Genomic DNA, 21,781 nt, shown 5'->3' with positions numbered 1-21,781 from the left:
CAGGCTTGTGCCACATCCCAGAATAGAACGCTGTCTCGCGCCGGTCGGTTTGAAAAGTGGGCCGTTAAAGTCGGTTACGCCGAGCTCTTTTTACCCCTTTCTGGAGCCAGGAAGGTTTGTGCCTGTGTGTGAGTGTGTTTTTACATTTACGGTATTGACCCTCGGGGTTTTTCCCACTTGCACTGGTCCTCGAGCCGTTTACGCACAGGTGGGAGATACCCGCTTGGTAGGACGGCCCCCTCTCTCAGTTCCTCAGCGGATGATGTGTGCAAGTGACATTTGCCGTTGCGGTTTGGGACAGTAGGCGAGGCGTCTCTGCAAACAGGTGTGCGACTGGCCGAAACAGGCACACATAATACGACTTTTTTCGCCTTGTTTAGCGGAGGTGGACCTCCAGCACCGGTGTCGAAGCGATCATCCTCGTAGCGGGACAGGGAGAGGAGGGGGAGTCTACTATCATTTTCAGGCTTTGTAGTTGCATTTGATCGTTTCGAAAAGGGGCTCGCGGCTCACAAAGAGGAAGGGATGGCAACTAAGAAACCATGCGCGTCTTTAACAAAAAGGAGCCGAAGTCCCGTCGTGCTGGAGGCAGAGATGTTCAGCGAATTTCAGGACTGGTGTCTCCGGACTTACGGAGACTCGGGTAAAACAAAGACCGTCACGCGCCGAAAATACAACAAAATCATGCAGACCCTGCTACAGAACGAGGAGTCGGACGGTGTCTATGTCGACAACAGCCATATCAACGCCAAATTCAAATTCTGGGTGAAGTCCAAAGGCTTTCAGGTCGGCTGCAACATCTTGGGCGAGCACAACAAGAAAGAGCCATCGGGGAAGCCCGTCCTGTACGTCCCTGTCAAGTCTACGGTAAAGTGCTTTTTTTCAGTTGACTATATGTGAGTGAATTGTGTCTGTGTGAATGTGATTGTAAGACTTCAACTCTCAATATGGTTCTGCTGATGCTGTAGCCCTTTTTCAATATGCTTCGGGACAGCGCTCGTTTGATTCCACCTACGCGCAGCCCACATTACTGTGCGCAACTTTTCAATCTTACACCTCGGGTTGACCGACATGTTCATCCCTCACCCCAACCGGGCAGAACAGTCTTACTCTGAGAGCTGGCTGCCATAGCAACGCCGGTCCCTCTTATAACGGCGGTAGTAATGGTATCTGACGAATTGGCATGACGTTGTCCTGCTGACGGGATCGGGATGTCACAGAAAATCACAACGTGGCTCGTTTTTTTATCCCAGCAAATCATGATAATGTTGATTGAGAGAACGTTATTTTATTCACTTTGCTTTATGTCACTGGACGTTTGGAGGCGGGAGCGCGCGTGTGGTGAGCTCGTGTACCCAATTGTTGGGGTCTGGGGATGCCGGAGCGCAGAGGGGCGCGAGAGTTTTGCTTAGGGGCTAACGATATGGTGGACGTTAAAGTACAGCTATATTGCTCTAAATGAATCAGTATCGTTTGAGAAATTAGTGTTTGAGGGACTTCAGCTGCTCTCGTGGACCACTTGAGGGTCTCGCGCACCATCCTCCTCCTCCTGTGGGCATCTCAGGCACTGACACTCGCGCGCTCGCCGATCAATGTGCGACATTTAACAAACATTAAACATGGAATAAAAACAGCGTTTGAGCAAGTGTAATGCGAAATGCTGTACTATTTCAACATCGTGCCTCGTACGTTTTTATTCTGGAGAGGGAAAGCAAGCTCTTGCATTGTTCTGTACCGGATGAGGGCGGAGCGGACGGTTGGCACCCGTTGCTCTGGTAACCTACCTGTTCTGCTCTACAATGCTCGCGTTTTTTTCACACATCCCAGGACTATGACTGAATCAATCATTAGAAAGACAACCAAAGCAAGGGTTCATTTAGAATCAGTTTGATGACCAAGGAATGGACAAAAATTCTGCACCCCGAGGATGCTCGATGTTTCATTTGTTCGGTGCATAAAGGCAGTTGGTCACGAAGCTTATTTAAAGACCCGGTCTGGCCAATAATAGTTTTAATAATAGTTTAATGGACAGAAATAGTTATCAATACCTATCATTACAGTAGGGGTTTATTCTTTTTTTTTAATTCATTTAGAATATAAAATGTCCAAATTTAATGTACTGTAAAGGCTGATATATACACCCAAGTGACTGTTTTCTTGAACACTAGGAGGTCCTCGACTACCACTGGTGCATTATGCTGTTCAGGGTGTCATGAACAGACACCATTTTGAGTATTGCCCTCAAGGGGTCCCACCAACAGACCTTTGTCTGGCATCCAGGAGGACCGACTCCCCTGAGGCTGGCACACCTCAGCCTGAGATAAATAAGCACTCAAATTAGAAACAATGGTGACGACTGTTTTTTAAATGAGTATTTTAATGTTCATACTTGTTTCACTGTTCACATAAAATCCCAGGTGTTTGACTATGCATTTAAAAACACAACAAAGATCAGTAATCATGCCAACGGGAGCCACCAAGTGAGCAGTTTGTACAAAAAAAAAAAGAAAAGTATCTTCTTTTTTTTTTTTTTTTTAAATAACCAAAGCTAAATTAGCATCGATTAATCCTCGTTAGCAGATAATTGCTATGCAACCATTTGACAGCTCCTAACAGGCAGCTCCCAGCGTGCTTTTCATTTATAAGACTGTATTAAGAAGAAATGAGGCAGAACTCTGAACATTGTAACATCTACTGCCACAGTTAACCCTTCACACAGATGTGTCGGTTTAACTACCCAAAGGACGTCCAGTGAGCCTGATTTATGGATATATTCTCTATCCATAAATTGCTCCTGTAATGGAATGAATGTGCAAGTCAGATGTGAAACTGAAGTTCATAATTACACATATGTATTACTTGTTGAGAAACACGGCCCTCCCCCACCAGCATATACGCACATTTCTCCACCCACTGCTTTCTCTCTCTTTCTCTGAGGACATGTGGCTGATCTGAGGTCTGTATACACTGGCATTCACTATCATTACTTAACAACTCCCTAATGCTGTGTTTGTTTTACCCTTCATCAGTCATTCTGTCCCTCTGTGGAGACTCTGTGCATCCTAATACAGCCTCCTGTCACTGCATGACACATACACATACACTACATCTCACAAACGATCTGTCAGTCACACAGATGACCAGTTCTGTCATATGGGAGAGGTTATCTGATCGATGGCCATATGGAAGAGCATAGAAAATCACTGAATGGCCCATCATTGCTCAATCACTGTTAAAGCATTTTAGCATTTTTGTCAAAATTTAATTTAATGACTGTTTTCAAATAGGTATTTTAAACACTCCCCCATCTGCCATTGGTTGTGACTAAAAAAATATCCCCACCCAACTCATGCCATTGGTTGAGGCGGTTATTGGTCTATTATTTTTTTAATTGTATTAATTAAACTATTAATTAAATTAAGTTCCATTTAATAATTCAGTTATTAAATCATAAAGTTATTCATTCATTTTTTTAAATATATTTTTAAATTTGGTATATATATATATATATATATATATACATGTGTGTGTGTGTGTGTGTGTGTGTTTTACACTATGGCCTCACAATTTACAGTAACCAAAATATGGAACATGATAGCTTTCCCATGCAGGGTAATGAATTCAAGCAGCTGAGGTCACTTCCTTTCATACCCACCCTGCCATGTTCTTAACCAACCAGCATGCCACAAAGAACAAGAACAAGGAAGCGCAACCATCCACACGCTTACACACTAAGCAAGTGAATGTTCACATCAGCGTTATTATCTCATTAAGAACTGGAACAGTAGGGGATCCTTCTCAACCTGTTCTATGTACGCAAATTAGACAACAAACAAAGAAAGAAGAACAAACAAAATAGAGCAGAATCATAAGAGGAACAGAGGCAACCGGGGACCTTTTTACAGTGATAGGATACAGAGAAAGTGTGGCATAATATCTACAGTATGTGCTCCCACATTCCAAAATACATGTAGCTAACGGTTTTCATCGTGTAAAAGTTAGTTTCATGTTGGGTTTGTGTACACTTCTTTAACATGTTTCATTTCTGGTTCTACTGTTATTTCCTACTTCTATTTTTGCGTCAAGACAAGAGACAGGTAGTGTTCGCTGTCGTTTAGTCACTCTCTCTCAGTCTTTTCTCTTTATCATGCGCAATAAACTCAAAACTGACTTCACCCAGGGTGCTCCCTACCAGCTCCTATCAGAACTTTCTCATCTTCATCTTCCTCTGTCTGTTTTGGTTTCAAAAGAGCTACACTGTCATTGTGGATGAAAGAGAAGCAAAAAAGCCACTAATAGCAAATGAGTCAAGCAGTCCATGCTATTTTGTCAGCACTGACTGGGCTCACAGTGCACATATCATTCATAAAGCTATTAAATATGTATCTGTTGTGTCATAGGCCCACTGTAAACTTTGTTTCATGAGAGTGGTGCTCGATTCAGCTGCAGGGCATCACAAGCTCCCTCTGCTCTCTGTCTGTCAAAGTCTTTCTCTATACCGCTTTAATATTCTTTCTCTCCCTCTCTCTTGATCAGCTTCTGCTCTTTCTCTTTGTTGCTCTCTTTCTAGTGAGGGGGAGTAACTTCATTTATCACCTGTTATGTCCTGTGGCTAACACTGGGAGCAAAAACACACTTGCACGCAGTCAAACAGGAAACGTCACATTTAGTTGTGACCACAAGTTCACAGGTGTTTAAAATTTAAGTTTTTTCTGCTGCCACAAATCGGGTCAGTCATTCAGGGTTTTACTTACCCTGCCAACAGTTTCACTGGCCCTATATCACAAAAATTGATAAATTTTATTATTAGTAACATAATTTAAGTACCATTTGAAAGTTTAGGGTCAGTAAGAATTTATTTTTAAAGAAATTAATACTTCAGCAAGAACACATTCATTTGTTAAAAATGTACAGTAATGATATTTGTTGTTACAAATAAGTTCTATTTCAAATAAATGCTGTTGTTGTTAACTTTCTATTAATAAAAGAATCCTAAAAAAATATGAAGCAGCATAACTCTTTATAATATTGTTTATAATAAGATATTTGAGCACCATATAAGCATATCTGAATGATTTCTGAAGGATCATATGACACTGAAGACTGGGAGTATTGGCTGCTGAAAATTCAGCTGTGCCATCACAGGAAAAAAATAAATTTTTAAATATATGTAAATAGAAAACAGCTGTTTTTAATTAGAATAATATTTCAGAATATTGATTTATTTACTGTATTTTTAATCAAATAAATGCAGCCTTGGTGAGAATGAGAGACTTAAAAACATTTTTAAAAATCTGACCGACCCCGAACCATTGAACAGTATGCTTATGCTCACCAAGTTTAAAATTTTTTATTAATGCATTTTTATGTTAAATATGTATATGTTTAGTCAATCACTGATTTTTATATAAAAAATACAACTTTCACTACAAATAATTTATTACTACAAATAATATATCAATAGTCAGCCTAAAACCTAATACATTATCAGGGGGGGAAATTAACATATATAAAATATAAAAATATTGAACATTTTGTATTATAGAGATGACAAATTATACTAATAGCTATATGTCACCCTATTCAAGCTTTAAAATAATACATGCTTTTGACAACAATTGCATAATATACAAAACATTACTGATGTTCATTCTTGTAATTTTAAAGCCTCATAGTCACCAACAACTGATTAATGGTCCATCAACTATTCAAAATCTATCTCACACTAGCCTTGGTTTATTAGTAAGTGTTTATTGTAAAACCTCGTCTCATAATCTACTGCATTTGCAACAAATGCTGACAATAACATACAGGTGCATCTCAATAAGTTAGAATGTTGTGGAAAAGTTCATTTATTTCAGTAATTCAACTCAAATTGTGAAACTTGTGTATTAAATAAATGCAATGCACACAGACTGAAGTAGTTTAAGTCTTTGGTTCTTTTAATTGTGATGATTTTTGCTCACATTTAACAAAGCTCACTGTAAAACTTCACACTGCTCTCCTAACACTCACACACTTATGTTTCCCTCCTCATCTATGTCTCTGTTGATTTTCAAAAGTGAGAGGGAGACTTTTTAAAGATTTTTCTTATTAAGGGGGCAAAGGAGAAGAAAGTATGCTGCAAGATTTTAAGTGAGGGAAATGATTGCTTTCTGTTGCTATGCCAACAGAAACAGAAATATCCTCATTGCCGTGTATGTGTGTGTGGCAGAGGGAAGGTTTAGTCAGTGTTCTGCAGTATGGGACTGTGGCAAGACAACCGTGAGCATATACTGACTCTCTGAGCTGGGGGAAATCTCCTGGTCAAACGTTTGCGACTCGCTTATTCCATCATATCTACTGAGGGATGATAGAGGTTCTACAAAAGCAGGTGTTTCAAACACATACATGTGTTTCAGAAAATCACCATATTTACATCATATTTGTAACCTAATGTGACTTATCTGTCAAGTGAATTTTAGGACAACTTTAAATGGAAAGAAAAAGAGAAATTTATACATTTTGCTCTGCCAAGATTAAATGTTTGAAGTTAATGATTTTGCACCCATTGTAATACGATAACTAGGTAATAATAAGAAAAGCAAAACGGTAGATACATTACAGATATGTTGTAAAAACTAGCTGTTACAACTTGTAAATACGCTCTAAAGCTTTTATCAAATTATACTTTGCATCAGAGACACTGAGGGGGGAAAAAAGCTTAAGAACTGACACCTTGTCCAATGTAACTTTGTGGTCAGCTGTTTTCATCATAGTGTGTGTGTGTGTGTTTGTGTGTGTTTTTAAGCGTCTACCCTCTCTTGCTCAGAACTCCAGGTCAGCAGAAGGCTGATCTGTGCAGAGAAACACTCTCAAGAGACGCTGTTGTCCAGCCTGCAGGGATCAGGAGATCAGTCTTCTGTCCTGACGGAGTTGCTTCTCTTGGCGACTGATCTCAAAAATAGACACATATCCACCCAAATTGTTGTTGACAACAGGACACGTATCCACACTCAAACGCATGAAGAAGAGACAGAGTTAAACTGTAGCAAACCGCTTTTCGATTCCATTATTAGCATATCACTGAGGACAAAAATCAGGCAAAAATCTCATTATGATAAGTGATTAATTAGCGAGCATATCTGCAGAGAGCCTTGGAGAAAAAGGGATCTAAACAGACCTTCCCTCAGCTCCCCTCCCCACCCCTTCAAACCCAAAGACACTCTCTGCCTCAACAGTGGCCTTTTATCTACCAGTCATTTGCATGAATGCTAACAGTTTTGCATGATGCATTTGCAATAGCAGGTTACGACACGAAAAGCCCACAGAGCGCACTGTGCTGTCCACACGCAACATACAAGACAACCACAATGTCCACTGACACAGAGACTCTCTTTATCTCAAATACTTCATCAGCACTGACTCAAAAGTCCTTAAATCAGTTATTTCCCTCAAAGTCTAGCATGCAAAAACTGAATAACTCAAAGAAAGAGACTTTTATTAAACTTAAAAGTCTCATGCTAACTAAGACTGCATTTATTGATAAAAAATAGTTTCTACAAAAACAGTAATATTGTGAATTATTATTACAATTTAAAATAACTGTTTTCTATTTTTAACATATTTTAAAATGTAATTTATGGCAAATCTGAATTTTTAGCAATCATTACTCCAGTCTTTAGTGTAACATGATCTTCAGAAATCATTCAATATGCTGATTTGGTGCTCAAGAATCATTTCTTATTATTATCAATGTTGAAAATAGTTGTGCTGCTTAATATTTTTTAACATTGTTTTTCAGGATTATTTGATGAAGAGAAAGCTCGAAAGAACAGCATTTATTTGAAACAGAAATCTTTTGTAACATTATAAATGTAATCCATACTTGCTGAGTGAAAGTGTTAATTAAAAAAAAAAAAAAAAAAAAAAGATAAATAAACTTACTGACCCCAAACTTTCAAATGGTAGTAAAAGTTAAAACCTGCTTAATGAAGTTAATCTGCTGCATTCAAATAAACCGGTCTCACATTTTTTTTGTTTGATTTAACTAAACATTTGCATTGTTAGCTGCAAGCTATCGTATCAGAGGACAAAAATGTTACTGTCTAGATTTACTAAGAACTGTTCTGATTGTGCTACCACACACACAAACCGCTTGATTGACCCACTTCAGTCTGTCTCTTAGAAGTGAGAAGCCTCCTACTTGAAATAGATGTTTGATTCAGAAGTAGGTGATCTGATCTAGTACCCTCTTTCTCATCTTTTACACTATTGTCTTTTTGAGGTTTTGGGATTCACATAAGTAGAATTGGTCCAAGTGCGTGAACCCTTGCGTCTGAAACTATAGGAATGTACAATATAAAAACAATATGCGAAGTTATGTACATTTATATGTAGATGTACATTGTCATTGTGTGTGTGTTTGTTTTTGTGTGTACCGCATGTGCTTGTGTGTGTGTAATGAGAGAGGGTCACGGATGGTGCTGCTCTGGTGTTCCTCCCCTCGGCTCCTTCTCTCTGTTGCCATGGAGAGACCGTTCTCCTCTCCCATAGGAGAAGAAATTAACACCATTTTTAACTGGCTCCAGGGCCTCCCCCCTACCAGAGAGAGAAAGAGAGAGAGTTCCTACAAACACACACTCGCACACCTACACAGATAACCACACACAGACACAGTCCTGGTACACGCTGCCTCCCTGAGCGGATCAGGGAGGATGTGTGCATGTGTGTGCTAGCGAATAAAAGCTTTCTCCATCTCTATTCTGGGAGGATGCAGCTTTGGGACAAAAGAGTGTCTCACTCCATCTCCCCCTCCTCATATTCAGCCTTCCTACCCTCTGTGCCACTCTCTCACTCGCTCTCTCTCCTTTGTAATTAACTTCTGCAGTCTCTCATTAGCGTTGTGATCCTGTCCAGTTGTCTCACTGTCTGCACCCCCCTCCCCACCACGCAATTATACCATGACACCAGGGTCACATGCAGAGCATGTGAGCGGAGCGGAGCGTGAGCGGAGCGGGGAGCGGAGTGGTAATATTTCCTTAAGAGCGCAGAGCGCCTTTCTGAAGATTCCGCTCCGCTCGCTCAAAACGCTCAGCGCCGCTCGCTCAATCCAGAATGCCGTTTGGTGATTTGCTTGTTCGAGATCGAGAATCTGTAGAGATCGAGAATAGTAGAGCAGTTATGGAGTTCAGATATTGTTTCAACGAAGTTGCAAGCCTTATACATAAATGTAAAGTAAAGTAAGTTAAGAATGAGCAGGGAGAAGAAACTGAGAGGGAGTGCGGGGAGAGTTAGTAAAGATTCATATTGAAATCTGAAGCGGCACATGCCAGAAAGCACGAGGATGTGCTACGCAAACATGGTGCCGCAAAAGGTGAGCTAGTTACATACCATAATAAAGGAATAAACAAAGGTTATATATAAAGGTTATATTCGGTTGTACGGAGCCCCGATCATGACATGCAGACAATCACGGCCAACGAATGTAGAATAGGCTAGTTCTCTTTTATGCTAGGACTACATTATGGCCACGAATTAAGAATTGTGCGTTTGTGTTTTAATGAGCCTGTTTTGAATGTTCTATTGCACAACAACTGCAGCTATTTTCACGGAAATAAAGTTAACGAAAATCAAATACACTTTTTCAGTTTTTGCATTTTAGGTAGGTTTGCTAAGGTTAGATTCATATATTTAATACATTTTAATTAATACATTACAATTAATAAAATTAAGAAGAATGTTAGAATTTCGCTCTAAAATATGATAATTGCTATTTATCAGCATGCTTAATTTTAGACAATAATCCAAGAATTTCGTTACAAACAGTAAACAATTAGGCCTACTAGAGAAATGTTATGTCGGAGCGGGATCTGAGCGGGAATTGGTTTACGGTGAGCGTGAGCGGAATATTAACGGAGCGCTTGCTTGTGCGGTTAGAGCGACTGAGCGGAGCGCACGTCCATAGAGCGGAAAACATAGCGGAGCGTCACACCGCTCCGCTTCGCTCACATGCTCTGGTCACATGACCCAGCAGACACCTCAGAGCATGAATAGAACACGTTTATACCCACATGCAAACAAGTGTTTTATTTCTTGTGGTTTGGGCTTATGCAGGGCCATAACCACCGTAGCGCTTGAGGTCATCGGATTTGCGGTCGATCGATATGGGTTTTAAAATGACTGATTATTTATCTTTTCTTTATTTTTTAAAAAGTTTACTTTTGGCATTCATAGCTATAGTACAGAGAGCAGACAGGAAGGAAAGTGGCAGAGAGAGGGGGAACTGGATTGGAAAGGACTACGAGCCAGGACTCAAACTCGCCAGAAATGCAACCATGCTATATGTCAGAGTGCTGCCCACAGGCTATCGGATATGATGGTGCCCACCAGTCTTGAATTATTGCTAGGATCTTTGAAGATGAAAAATTTTGGTCGATGCTGAACAGGACACAATGGGCCAAAAAACGATACCGAAAATAATGATTTTAAAATAGACTCTTTGGAATAAACAAACATGTTTTAATTATTATAATACTTTTATATTTTTTTGAATATTTGTATATGATATTTTATGTGATATTCTTTCTTCATGTGGCATTGCTACTATAACATCTTTGCTAAAAAAATTTAAAAATATTGCATAATATTTCAAATAAATGTAAATATATTGGATAACTTTTCTAGCTTTTCTACTTTAATGCACCATTTAGATCTATAGCCAACTTGAATTACAGCTCGTAAAACCATTTTACTTTGTAATATGATTTATCTTGGAGTTAAATTTGATGTTAAATGCAAAAAAGGGATGGGAATCGATTGGATTGTGAAGAGTGGCTGTTACAGACCAGAATGGAGCAAGAATGAATGCAAGCGCTAAAATAGTGCATAAATACTGTAGCTTAACATTACCCAATAGCAGAAAAGGAAACTCATTTCAGACAAAGTTTAAAGATTAAGAATACATTTTTTGGAATAATGAGCCCTGGGAATGTGCATTAAGATAATAAAATTGGGTTAATTTTGATTTAATGTTGACTTTAGCAGTTACACAACGATGTTCAATATCCTGCTTGACTACCACACATAAAAACTTAACATCAGACACACAAAAATACTTTTAGGGGAGCTTGATTGAGGCCAGAGCTTTATAGTGACAGACTAATGCAGATGACAGTTAATGATCAGTTGTGTCTGGGTAATGTGGGTGCAGGGAGTCAGATGGAGCTCAGGGAAGAGCTGCGCCCATACGAGGAGCTGAAAGCGTCCGTCACACCCTGTCAGAGAGAGAGAGAGAGGAGGGGAGAAAATAACGAGTGGCTGAATGAGAGGGAGGCTTAGAAATGAGGAAAGAGTGAAGGGAGAGAGAGAAAAATGTAATATGGATTTAATGGAAGAGCTTCGTGAACTTACAATGGCAGGAAGGTGGAGAGAGTGGGCCGGTGGATTGAACAGAGGAGACGAGAGGAGAGGAAAGGAAAGGAACGGAGGGATTACACTTCATCTTTCCTTGACCTTCATGCACAAAGATTCACACGCAGCTTCCCTGCCCCGTAACTCTGTTCTAAATCCCCCACCTCCCACTGAGAGAACGGGTTTCAACGATTTGTAGGTCTATACCTTCTGCTGGCCTCATGGGGTGGAGATGGGACTTTAAGAGGTGACCTGTTATCAGATTTGCAGCAAGCTGATCTGTATCGCCTGCATTGTTGAAACAGTTCCTCTTTCACACACACACACACACACACACACACACACACACACACACACACACACACACACGTTTTTGGCTCTTCCACTGTAATACAAATATTCCCCCCATTTTCCCTCAAGCACTATATCACTGTAATGTGTTATGGCAGCTTTAAACAAAGCAATTCGTAAATATACTGCTGGATATTAAGTGTCTAGGTGTCTGATAGCAGACAACACTCAATTTGCTCTCACTGTTATAAATTTTGCTATGTTTGCAACAAAAATTTTACCACCATGGTGGTGAGTTTGGAAAAGCCAAGGACCACTCGATTTACTTTAGAAAATATACAAATAAAAATAATTCTTAACCTCATAAGACATTGTGATGCAAAGACTTTTGTACTTTCTGTGTTTGTTCATACACATTGCTTTAGTTTATCTTAATATTGATGAAGCCTATGTATCTGACAGCAGTGAAGAAAAGGCTACTGACCACTCAAGCTCTATGGTTCAAGCTATTGAGTATTATTTTCTAAAAGCATCTTAGACGTATACGTATCTAATGTGTCCTGTTTGGTGCCATATCGGTCATGTTCAGTTATGTTGCTCTAGTCTATCAGGTCTTCTTTAGCTTTTTCACTGTAAATATTTGCTAGGGCTCTTTTTCTCCGTCGGCCCATGCATACGTGCTTGGGTGTACGAGTGTGACCCAGCTGCCTCCTTTCTCTTGCCCCCTCCCTTCACTGCCCCTGTGTGTGTATGACTGTTCAGAGACTCTCTGTCTGTGTGCGTGTGTGTGTGTGTGTGTGCGACTGCCAGAGGGGGTGGGGGGTCGGGGTGGCCGCTTGCCGAATCAGCCCCTCCAGTCTCCTAGCAACAGAGCTGTTTGGAGCGGGACGGGTGAGAGAGGGAAAGAAAGAGAGAGAGAAAAGCAGAGAGAAAGAGAATAGGAGGGATAGAGAAGAGGAGAGGGGGATTGAAAAATATGCTACATCTGGAAAAAGCCCAGGCTTGCTGGGTCTCGAGAAAAGAGAGAGACAGAGAGAGTTTTAGAAGGGGAAATGCTGATTACTGCTGCTGACAATTCACAGCGCTTCTTTAAAATGATGAGAGGATGATGAAACCGTGCACTTTCAGGCCCAGAAAGCAGTATCTCACACACACCAGTTCAGCTCTACAGTGGTTTAATGATTAAACACACGCGTTTTTGGCTCTTCCACTGTAATACAAATATTCCCCCCATTTTCCCTCAAGCACTATATCACTGTAATGTGTTATGGCAGCTTTAAACAAAGCAATTCGTAAATATACTGCTGGATATTAAGTGTCTAGGTGTCTGATAGCAGACAACACTCAATTTGCTCTCACTGTTATAAATTTTGCTATGTTTGCAACAAAAATTTTACCACCATGGTGGTGAGTTTGGAAAAGCCAAGGACCACTCGATTTACTTTAGAAAATATACAAATAAAAATAATTCTTAACCTCATAAGACATTGTGATGCAAAGACTTTTGTACTTTCTGTGTTTGTTCATACACATTGCTTTAGTTTATCTTAATATTGATGAAGCCTATGTATCTGACAGCAGTGAAGAAAAGGCTACTGACCACTCAAGCTCTATGGTTCAAGCTATTGAGTATTATTTTCTAAAAGCATCTTAGACGTATACGTATCTAATGTGTCCTGTTTGGTGCCATATCGGTCATGTTCAGTTATGTTGCTCTAGTCTATCAGGTCTTCTTTAGCTTTTTCACTGTAAATATTTGCTAGGGCTCTTTTTCTCCGTCGGCCCATGCATACGTGCTTGGGTGTACGAGTGTGACCCAGCTGCCTCCTTTCTCTTGCCCCCTCCCTTCACTGCCCCTGTGTGTGTATGACTGTTCAGAGACTCTCTGTCTGTGTGCGTGTGTGTGTGTGTGTGTGCGACTGCCAGAGGGGGTGGGGGGTCGGGGTGGCCGCTTGCCGAATCAGCCCCTCCAGTCTCCTAGCAACAGAGCTGTTTGGAGCGGGACGGGTGAGAGAGGGAAAGAAAGAGAGAGAGAAAAGCAGAGAGAAAGAGAATAGGAGGGATAGAGAAGAGGAGAGGGGGATTGAAAAATATGCTACATCTGGAAAAAGCCCAGGCTTGCTGGGTCTCGAGAAAAGAGAGAGACAGAGAGAGTTTTAGAAGGGGAAATGCTGATTACTGCTGCTGACAATTCACAGCGCTTCTTTAAAATGATGAGAGGATGATGAAACCGTGCACTTTCAGGCCCAGAAAGCAGTATCTCACACACACCAGTTCAGCTCTACAGTGGTTTAATGATTAAACACACGCTGTTGCTCCACGTCGGGAACGAACAGTCAGCTCTGCCTGCGAATCTAAACACTGCTCTTTTGTGCTTTGAGGAAGAGTGAGTTGAGAAGAGTGTGTTCACCTGATCAGGGTTAACTGAAGATAAAACACTCACTGTGTGAATCATACTTTCTGCTGTCACAATCGGTTACTGTTTATTGTATTAGTAATTTAAATAGTAGGTCTACATTTAAATCAAACAAGCATTTCATTGTTTATGTATTTTTTTTTACAATCTTATGCACTCTGGTATGCTTGATTTTGATTGGTCAGTTGTTGCATTCTGTAAATATTGTTGACCACTAAACGGTTATTCGCCGTTGTCCCAGTCAACTAATTTCCTAAATATCCGAAAATAAAACTTGTGTTATTATTTACTCATGTTCAAGTTATACCGTATAACTTGCTTCAGCAGAACCATTTTAGTACAAAAGAGCCTGATATTTAAACGATTTTACAGTAAAACCGTGGTGAAAACGCTGCTCTTCTGTCCGTCATGCAGCACATTCCAGACCACTAAGTGGTAGAAATGCACATTTTTATGCTGTTCATTGAAACAGTAGAATAAGCAGGTGACCATTTCAACCACCTAGTGGGCTAGAGTTATATGGGTTGGAAATGACATGAGGGGGAGTAAATAAACTTTTTTGGGAGGAACTGTTCCTTTAAGTAAATACAGTAAATAAATAGTCAGCCATTGTACTCTGCAGGCCCTTTTCCCATATAATACAATTTCAACTCAAATTACAATATTCATCTTATTCATCATATTGTTATTGTGTGAGTACAGAGTCATTGAAATACAATATTTCATGTCCAATTATTAATTTATTTACAAAGTTGTGAAGTAATAAATCAGATAATGTACAGTTAGCCAGTCATTATTGCAAAACAAACCACTTTAGGGTGAAATTAGATCCCATGCTTTGCAGTGGGATTTATTTTGGGATGACCATCTGATTTAAATGTGATATATTGTTTCTATTGCACACACAGTGATTCAGTAACTTAACACTGAACTGGCCCATATTTGAATCTATATGGGTGCAGTACGGTGTCGCTGTGTGTCAGGTTTGGCCCAAGTTAGGCCTTGGGTAGAGCTGAACAGATCGCCCTGATCCTGCTGGCCTACTTTAGTCACCCATACACTTGTGTCCCAGACTGTGATGTGCCCTCAGATTGGGGAAAGATGTTTGTGTCTGAACAAAAAATGTTTGTGTCTATGAGCACATGTGTGAAAGCAACTGGAATGAAGCATTCAAGCTAAGATGGAGATGTTTGTAGGACAGAGTCAAACACACACAGTCCTCCCCCCACTGCTATGGCTGATGCTTTCTTCTCAAAGGTATTGCAAGAGCCTGTGTCTGGTGTCCTCCTAGAGGGACCATTTCTAGGATATTCTCTGGTAGACAGAGAGGAAGAGTGTTTCTGCATAGGTGTGGCGTGGTCACATCGTGACCAAGATCATGAAAACCAGGTTGGTGCATGTTTGACTGATCATGGCATAATAAGAGTGGTAATTATGACGAGAGGAGGGAACGCATGCACGAGCCGGACGGCTGGAGAGGGCCGGATTAAAGCGAGACTGCTCTGTGCAGTCTTTTAGTGGTTTTAGTTGCCATGGCAACCTTCATTACCTTGCACTTGGGAAAGGGGGAGTGAGAGAAAGAGGGAAGATGGAGCAGGACAGGAGAAAAAAGGAATGGAGAGCAGCAGAAAGAGAGAAAAAATGTGTCTTTGGGAAAAGGTGAAAGAGAGAGCAAAACAAGTGGAGAATACAGGAAGAAACGTTAGGCCCACTGGGAATCAAAGTAGAAATTTGCAGTAAAAGAATTAGGGAGAGAGAAATAATGTATGAAGAGGAAGGAGAATGACTGCTACTTCCTTCTTTTACACCCCACCTGCTGTTGTGTGTGTGTAAAAAATTAAAACAGGCAATACAAGCTAGCTTAATTTATGCCAGTTATAGAATCTTGTAACAAAACAAAAGAAAGCAATACTGAAGTCTAGAAAAGATGTTTGTGAGAATTTTTTTGTGTAATTTTTCAATGTTAAAATAAATAAAAATAAATAACCAAAATAAAATCCAGTTTAATATTACAATAATCAAGTTTATTATTCAGAGATAAGCTATTAGTAATAAATCCCCCCAAAAATTGTACTGTACTGTGTAAAGTGGACTGTGGGACTTCAGGTATAGCCCGGCATAGCAAGAGCAGCTGATCCAATGGTGTGATTTTGGGGCAGGACAAGAGGAGTGTTCTGGAAACCTGTTTGAAAACAGTACTTTTTGCAGTTCCATTTTGTTTCACATTTAATAGAAGTTAAATAAGTTACAGTTACTTTGGAAAAAGTTGTGTCATTCTGAAGTAAAGCCAAGAAAAAATAATGAGAGAGCAACAAAGAACATGTGACGGTTGAGCCTGTGTGGGACTGGGGGAATAAGAAGGTTGTCTTAGCAATCAGAGTTCCTGCAGGTGTCACATGACCTGCTGCCCTGCACACCTGCCCGAGAGCGCTGCCAGTTGCCATAGCGACAGGGTCAGCTTTATGGAAAGCACTAGGGTTGAAGGTGGCAATGGTGGCTGGTTGTGTGTGTGTCTGTGGTGAAGAAAGCATTTAGTTTTAAAATGCTGCAGGAAAGTGTTCAAAAACCACACTCTTTCTCTCGCACACAAATCTAAACAGTGGAGATATTTTGTAAGAAACCCCTTGAGCTGTGGAGGACTTAATATTAGATTCAGATCAATGAACGTCTGAATAATACACTACACAAAGAGACTCTCTTAGCCTTATACATAGCCACCATAACCTTGGAGCGGTACTCATAAAGCCCTGTTGCACAGCACTCATCCAGGCGCTGTTTAAGTGACTGAGATCAGCATAAATGTGGAGAATGCAACTCAGAACTCAAATAATGTATGAGCTGTAAAGAAGTGTGCCCATAAAGATACCAGTCTGACTGGTGCAGGCAGAGTTCAGCTGGTTGCTGTATCATTACTGCTGTCAGAGGCCTTTGAGCCTGTCAGAGTGACTCTTACTCCTGAAGTCTCATGCTGCCAAACAAGACTACAGTTTACTGGTCTAAAACACAGACAGAATTGCTTTGCAGCTGTCTGAAACAAACCTGGAATTGTGTAATGGGTTTAATCTAGGGATTGTTGGGGGCAAATTTATGGTTTAAGACTTTCACGGATTGTAGGTTTTTACACTTATTGTCATTTTACATCAGGGCTAATATTGCGAGCTGTTTCACAAGAGGCAAACAATCATAAACTAAACAGTGCTTACGTCATTAAATATTCATGAGCTTTGTACAGTCGCTGAAACTTCACATGCTGTTTAGTGGCGTTGTTTGAGAGAAAAATGAAAATGTCGAACAAATGCAACTGGATTGAAGATGAGAATGTGTTATTTGTTTTTGTACAGAGCTGTTACTTGTCCAATCAATGTTACTGACCTCATGAATATGCAAATAAAAACATTAACCCAGGGTTTACAAATGTACAGTGGGAAATCTAGTAACCTGAATTGAAACCAAGTAATACCCATTTGCGGTGGTTGTGAAAAGCATAATAAAGTACGAGTGATAGGCCATGTTCACACTGCAAGCCTTGGGGGCCATTCACACAGAATGTGTTTTTCCATTCCACTACGCTACTTTTCCATTGCGTGTCTATGTAAACACTCTAGACAGATGTGTTTGACCGTTGCACTCATGTCACGGTCCTCAAGTTAAAATAAGATCAACTTTTAAAAAATGCATCTCGAGATTTATTTCCCCATCCACTGCCCGCATCTTGTGTTTTTCAAAGCAAAAACAGGTTCACATGTGTGAATGGCCCTGAAATAACCAACATGTGCAAAAGAACAGTAACAAAGATGGTACACAGAAAGCTGTCATACAAAAAAAAAATCTTTGGATTGACTCCCGACATCACAGAATTGTAATGAATGTCAATTTGAAGTGACGTAAAAGTAGTATGGATTCCAATGATATGACTGTTCAGACTTCATTGCAAAACATCAGACCTGTATGTGAATTAGGAACACATATGGAAGGGGCCAAATCAGAATCGGAAAAACAAGATTCCATGTGGTTTGTGCTGTTCACACAATGGAAAAACAGATGATAGTCACATGTGAGCAAATTAATTTGGGAATTTGGGCCACTTTTACCTGTAGTCTAAAATAGTCATAGTTTTTGAATGTCTTTCTTCTGTTTTTCATAATCACATTTTCTCTCTGTCTCTCTACAGTGTTCAGATGGAGGGGCGGCCCAGGACAGCTCTTTGAAGCGGGTTGCTGTGGTGGAGGATTTTTTTGATATAATCTATGCCATGCATGTTGAGATGGGGGCAGATCCCGGACGAGCACCCAAACACGCCGGCCAGAAAAAGACCTATAAAGCGGTGAGTTGCAATCATTCAGTGCATAAAAAATAGTCAAGACACACTTCAGCGAAACTCTTTACTCTTGCTATAAAAGTACATGCATCATAGACTTTGTGTGCAGCAATGTGCAAAACACCCCTCTACTTATTCTTATGACCACACAAACAACTCTAAAACAGAACATCTGAGTAACTATCATCTGAGTAACTATAATGAGTGGAGGCTGTTGCTGGGGCAACAGCAGCCATTTTGAAACACCTGTCGCAATGTTGAGCCATTATAGTCTATATAGCAACAAGGAGTCCAAGCTTTAGATAAAAGAACACATTTTGTGGATTTACTCTTTGGGTTTTTTTAAGGCAGCAATGCACTAATGCATACTAGCGATGCTGGCCAGCTTTTTCCGACTCGCATCCACCCACATATGTGAAAAACAAACGATGCAATCTAAAATCTTTTTAAACCTGATCTCGTCTGCCCCACCAATGTAAGTCAACATCACTACCTCTCAAGCTGTCAAACATGACAAGACCTAAGTGACAAGTATTGCATCATGGGACTTATATAAAGCTGCCTGGTTCGCCAAGCCCAGAGGAAAATTGTATTTCTCAGAGTTTGCCCTTTTGTGAATCAGGACTTCTGTTGTTCTCAGTAGGGCTTCACAATTAATTAAAATAAAACCGAAATCGTGCTATGGCTTTGTGTGATTATGCATTGTGTGTTTCAGAGTGAAGTGCCATTGTGTTCTTCTACACGTGAACAGCTCATTATTTTGTGTTTTCAGTTCACAGTAAATGCAGCGCCACACAAACTTATCTGAATGTTCTGAACATGGACCAACCGTCTTTCCAAACTTCCAATGAAAATAGCATATAAACTGGCTGATGTCAACAAAAGAGAACCTTTAAGGTGTCCCTGTAGTTTTCCACCAAAATAAATTGTTTAACATCTCGAAATTTTTAATTGTGATAGCCTTAAATATTAGAATTGTCATTTTACAGTATATAATAAAATATCTAAAAAAAAAATTTAAATCACAGTAGTAACATTTATAATATTTATTATTGTACAAACCCAATTCCAAAAAAGTTGGGACACTGTACAAATTGTGAGTAAAAAAGGAATGGAATAATTTACAAATCTCATAAACTTATATTTTATTCACAATAGAATATAGATAACATATCAAATGTTGAAAGTGAGACATTTTGAAATGTCATGCCAAATATTGGCTCATTTTGAATTTCATGAGAGCTACACATTCCAAAAAAGTTGGGACCGGTAGCAATAAGAGGCCGGAAAAGTTAAATGTACATATAAGGAACAGCTGGAGGACCAATTTGCAACTTATTAGGTCAATTGGCAACATGATTGGGTATAAAAAGAGCCTCTCAGAGTGGCAGTGTCTCTCAGAAGTCAAGATGGGCAGAGGATCACCAATTCCCCCAATGCTGCGGCGTAAAATAGTGGAGCAATATCAGAAAGGAGTTTCTCAGAGAAAAATTGCAAAGAGTTTAAAGTTATCATCATCTACAGTGCATAATACCATCCAAAGATTCAGAGAATCTGGAACAACCTCTGTGCGTAAGGGTCAAGGCCGGAAAACCATACTGGATGCCCGTGATCTTCGGGCCCTTAGACGGCACTGCATCACATACAGGAATGCTACTGTAATGGAAATCACAACATGGGCTCAGGAATACTTCCAGAAAACATTGTCGGTGAACACAATCCACCGTGCCATTCGCCGTTGCCGGCTAAAACTCTATAGGTCAAAAAAGAAGCCATATCTAAACATGATCCAGAAGCGCAGGCGTTTTCTCTGGGCCAAGGCTAATTTAAAATGGACTGTGGCAAAGTGAAAAACTGTTCTGTGGTCAGACGAATCAAAATTTGAAGTTCTTTTTGGAAAACTGGGACACCATGTCATCCGGACTAAAGAGGACAAGGACAACCCAAGTTGTTATCAGCGCTCAGTTCAGAAGCCTGCATCTCTGATGGTATGGGGTTGCATGAGTGCGTGTGGCATGGGCAGCTTACACATCTGGAAAGGCACCATCAATGCTGAAAGATATATCCAAGTTCTAGAACAACATATGCTCCCATCCAGACGTCGTCTCTTTCAGGGAAGACCTTGCATTTTCCAACATGACAATGCCAGACCACATACTGCATCAATTACAACATCATGGCTGCGTAGAAGGATCCGGGTACTGAAATGGCCAGCCTGCAGTCCAGATCTTTCACCCATAGAAAACATTTGGCGCATCATAAAGAGGAAGATGCGACAAAGAAGACCTAAGACAGTTGAGCAACTAGAAGCCTGTATTAGAGAAGAATGGGACAACATTCCTATTCCTAAACTTGAGCAACTTGTCTCCTCAGTCCCCAGACGTTTGCAGACTGTTATAAAAAGAAGAGGGGATGCCACACAGTGGTAAACATGGCCTTGTCCCAACTTTTTTGAGATGTGTTGATGCCATGAAATTTAAAATCAACTTATTTTTCCCTTAAAATGGTACGTTTTCTCAGTTTAAACATTTGATGTCATCTATGTTGTATTCTGAATAAAATATTGAAATTTGAAACTTCCACATCATTGCATTCTGTTTTTATTCACAATTTGTACAGTGTCCCAACTTTTTTGGAATCGGGTTTGTATATAAATAATACTTTTATTTAGAAAATCATATTGAAACAAAATCACAACATTTGGGGGCAATCCTACAAATATTGTGCAGTCCTACAAATAAGCACAGCAAACATGGATTTTTTTTTTATTGCAATCACAGTTTTTATCAGAAAAATCAATATTAAGATATTGAAATCCTGTTTATATTGAAATCTCTGACTTTGATAGCAGACTTGGGAAATCTGTGCACAGTTTGGGACTTTGCTGAGACATTTTCTGAAACTCAGCAATACATGTAATATTACTGGATATTTTTCAGGAGAATAATCTGGGAAGCAGAAGATCCTTAATTTACTGAATAGGAAAAGCAATTACTGAAATCATGTTTCTTCCCAGTGGTATAGGACAAAAAAAATAGCCACAGACAGTGGATTTAATTTTGCACTGATATCCAGCTACACAGCTCTTACTGTCTCTTTCTCTGACTGTCTGAGAAGTCTGAGAGGTCTTAAAAACTTAAGTGTCAGACAGAGTTTTTGTATGATATTTAGTGGAGAAAAAAAACAATGACCATTTTTGGTTCAATTCAAAGCAACTCCAATTTCTTTTTTACTGGTGCTCATAAGGAGTACTTTCTCAAACACTTTTCTTAGGTGTAAAGGGAGCTGTGTGTGTGTGTGTGTGTGTGTGTGTGTGTGTGTGTGTGTGTGTGTGTGACTCCCCTCTCTTTTATCTGAGACACTGG

At 40.0% G+C, this 21,781-nt stretch overlaps 1 protein-coding gene across 1 annotated transcript in view; it reads left to right on the top strand.

The window, feature by feature from the left end:
* Positions 1-282: 282 nt before the first annotated feature.
* The window catches only part of LOC107550513 (nucleolar protein 4-like), a 41,281-nt gene continuing 19,782 nt past the window's right edge, over positions 283-21,781 (top strand). The window contains exons 1-2 of the mRNA XM_016231822.1: positions 283-867; positions 18,270-18,422. Of these exons, the coding sequence (XP_016087308.1) occupies positions 526-867; positions 18,270-18,422 (495 nt within the window). The 5' untranslated portion in view covers positions 283-525. The remainder of the gene's footprint in view (positions 868-18,269; positions 18,423-21,781) is intronic.

Source organism: Sinocyclocheilus grahami, unplaced genomic scaffold, assembly GCF_001515645.1.
Source record: "Sinocyclocheilus grahami isolate Dianchi unplaced genomic scaffold, SAMN03320097.WGS_v1.1 scaffold16.1, whole genome shotgun sequence".
Lineage (NCBI taxonomy): Eukaryota > Metazoa > Chordata > Actinopteri > Cypriniformes > Cyprinidae > Sinocyclocheilus > Sinocyclocheilus grahami.
Note: the sequence above shows the minus strand (reverse complement) of the source record. Positions and strands in the feature narration are given on the sequence as shown.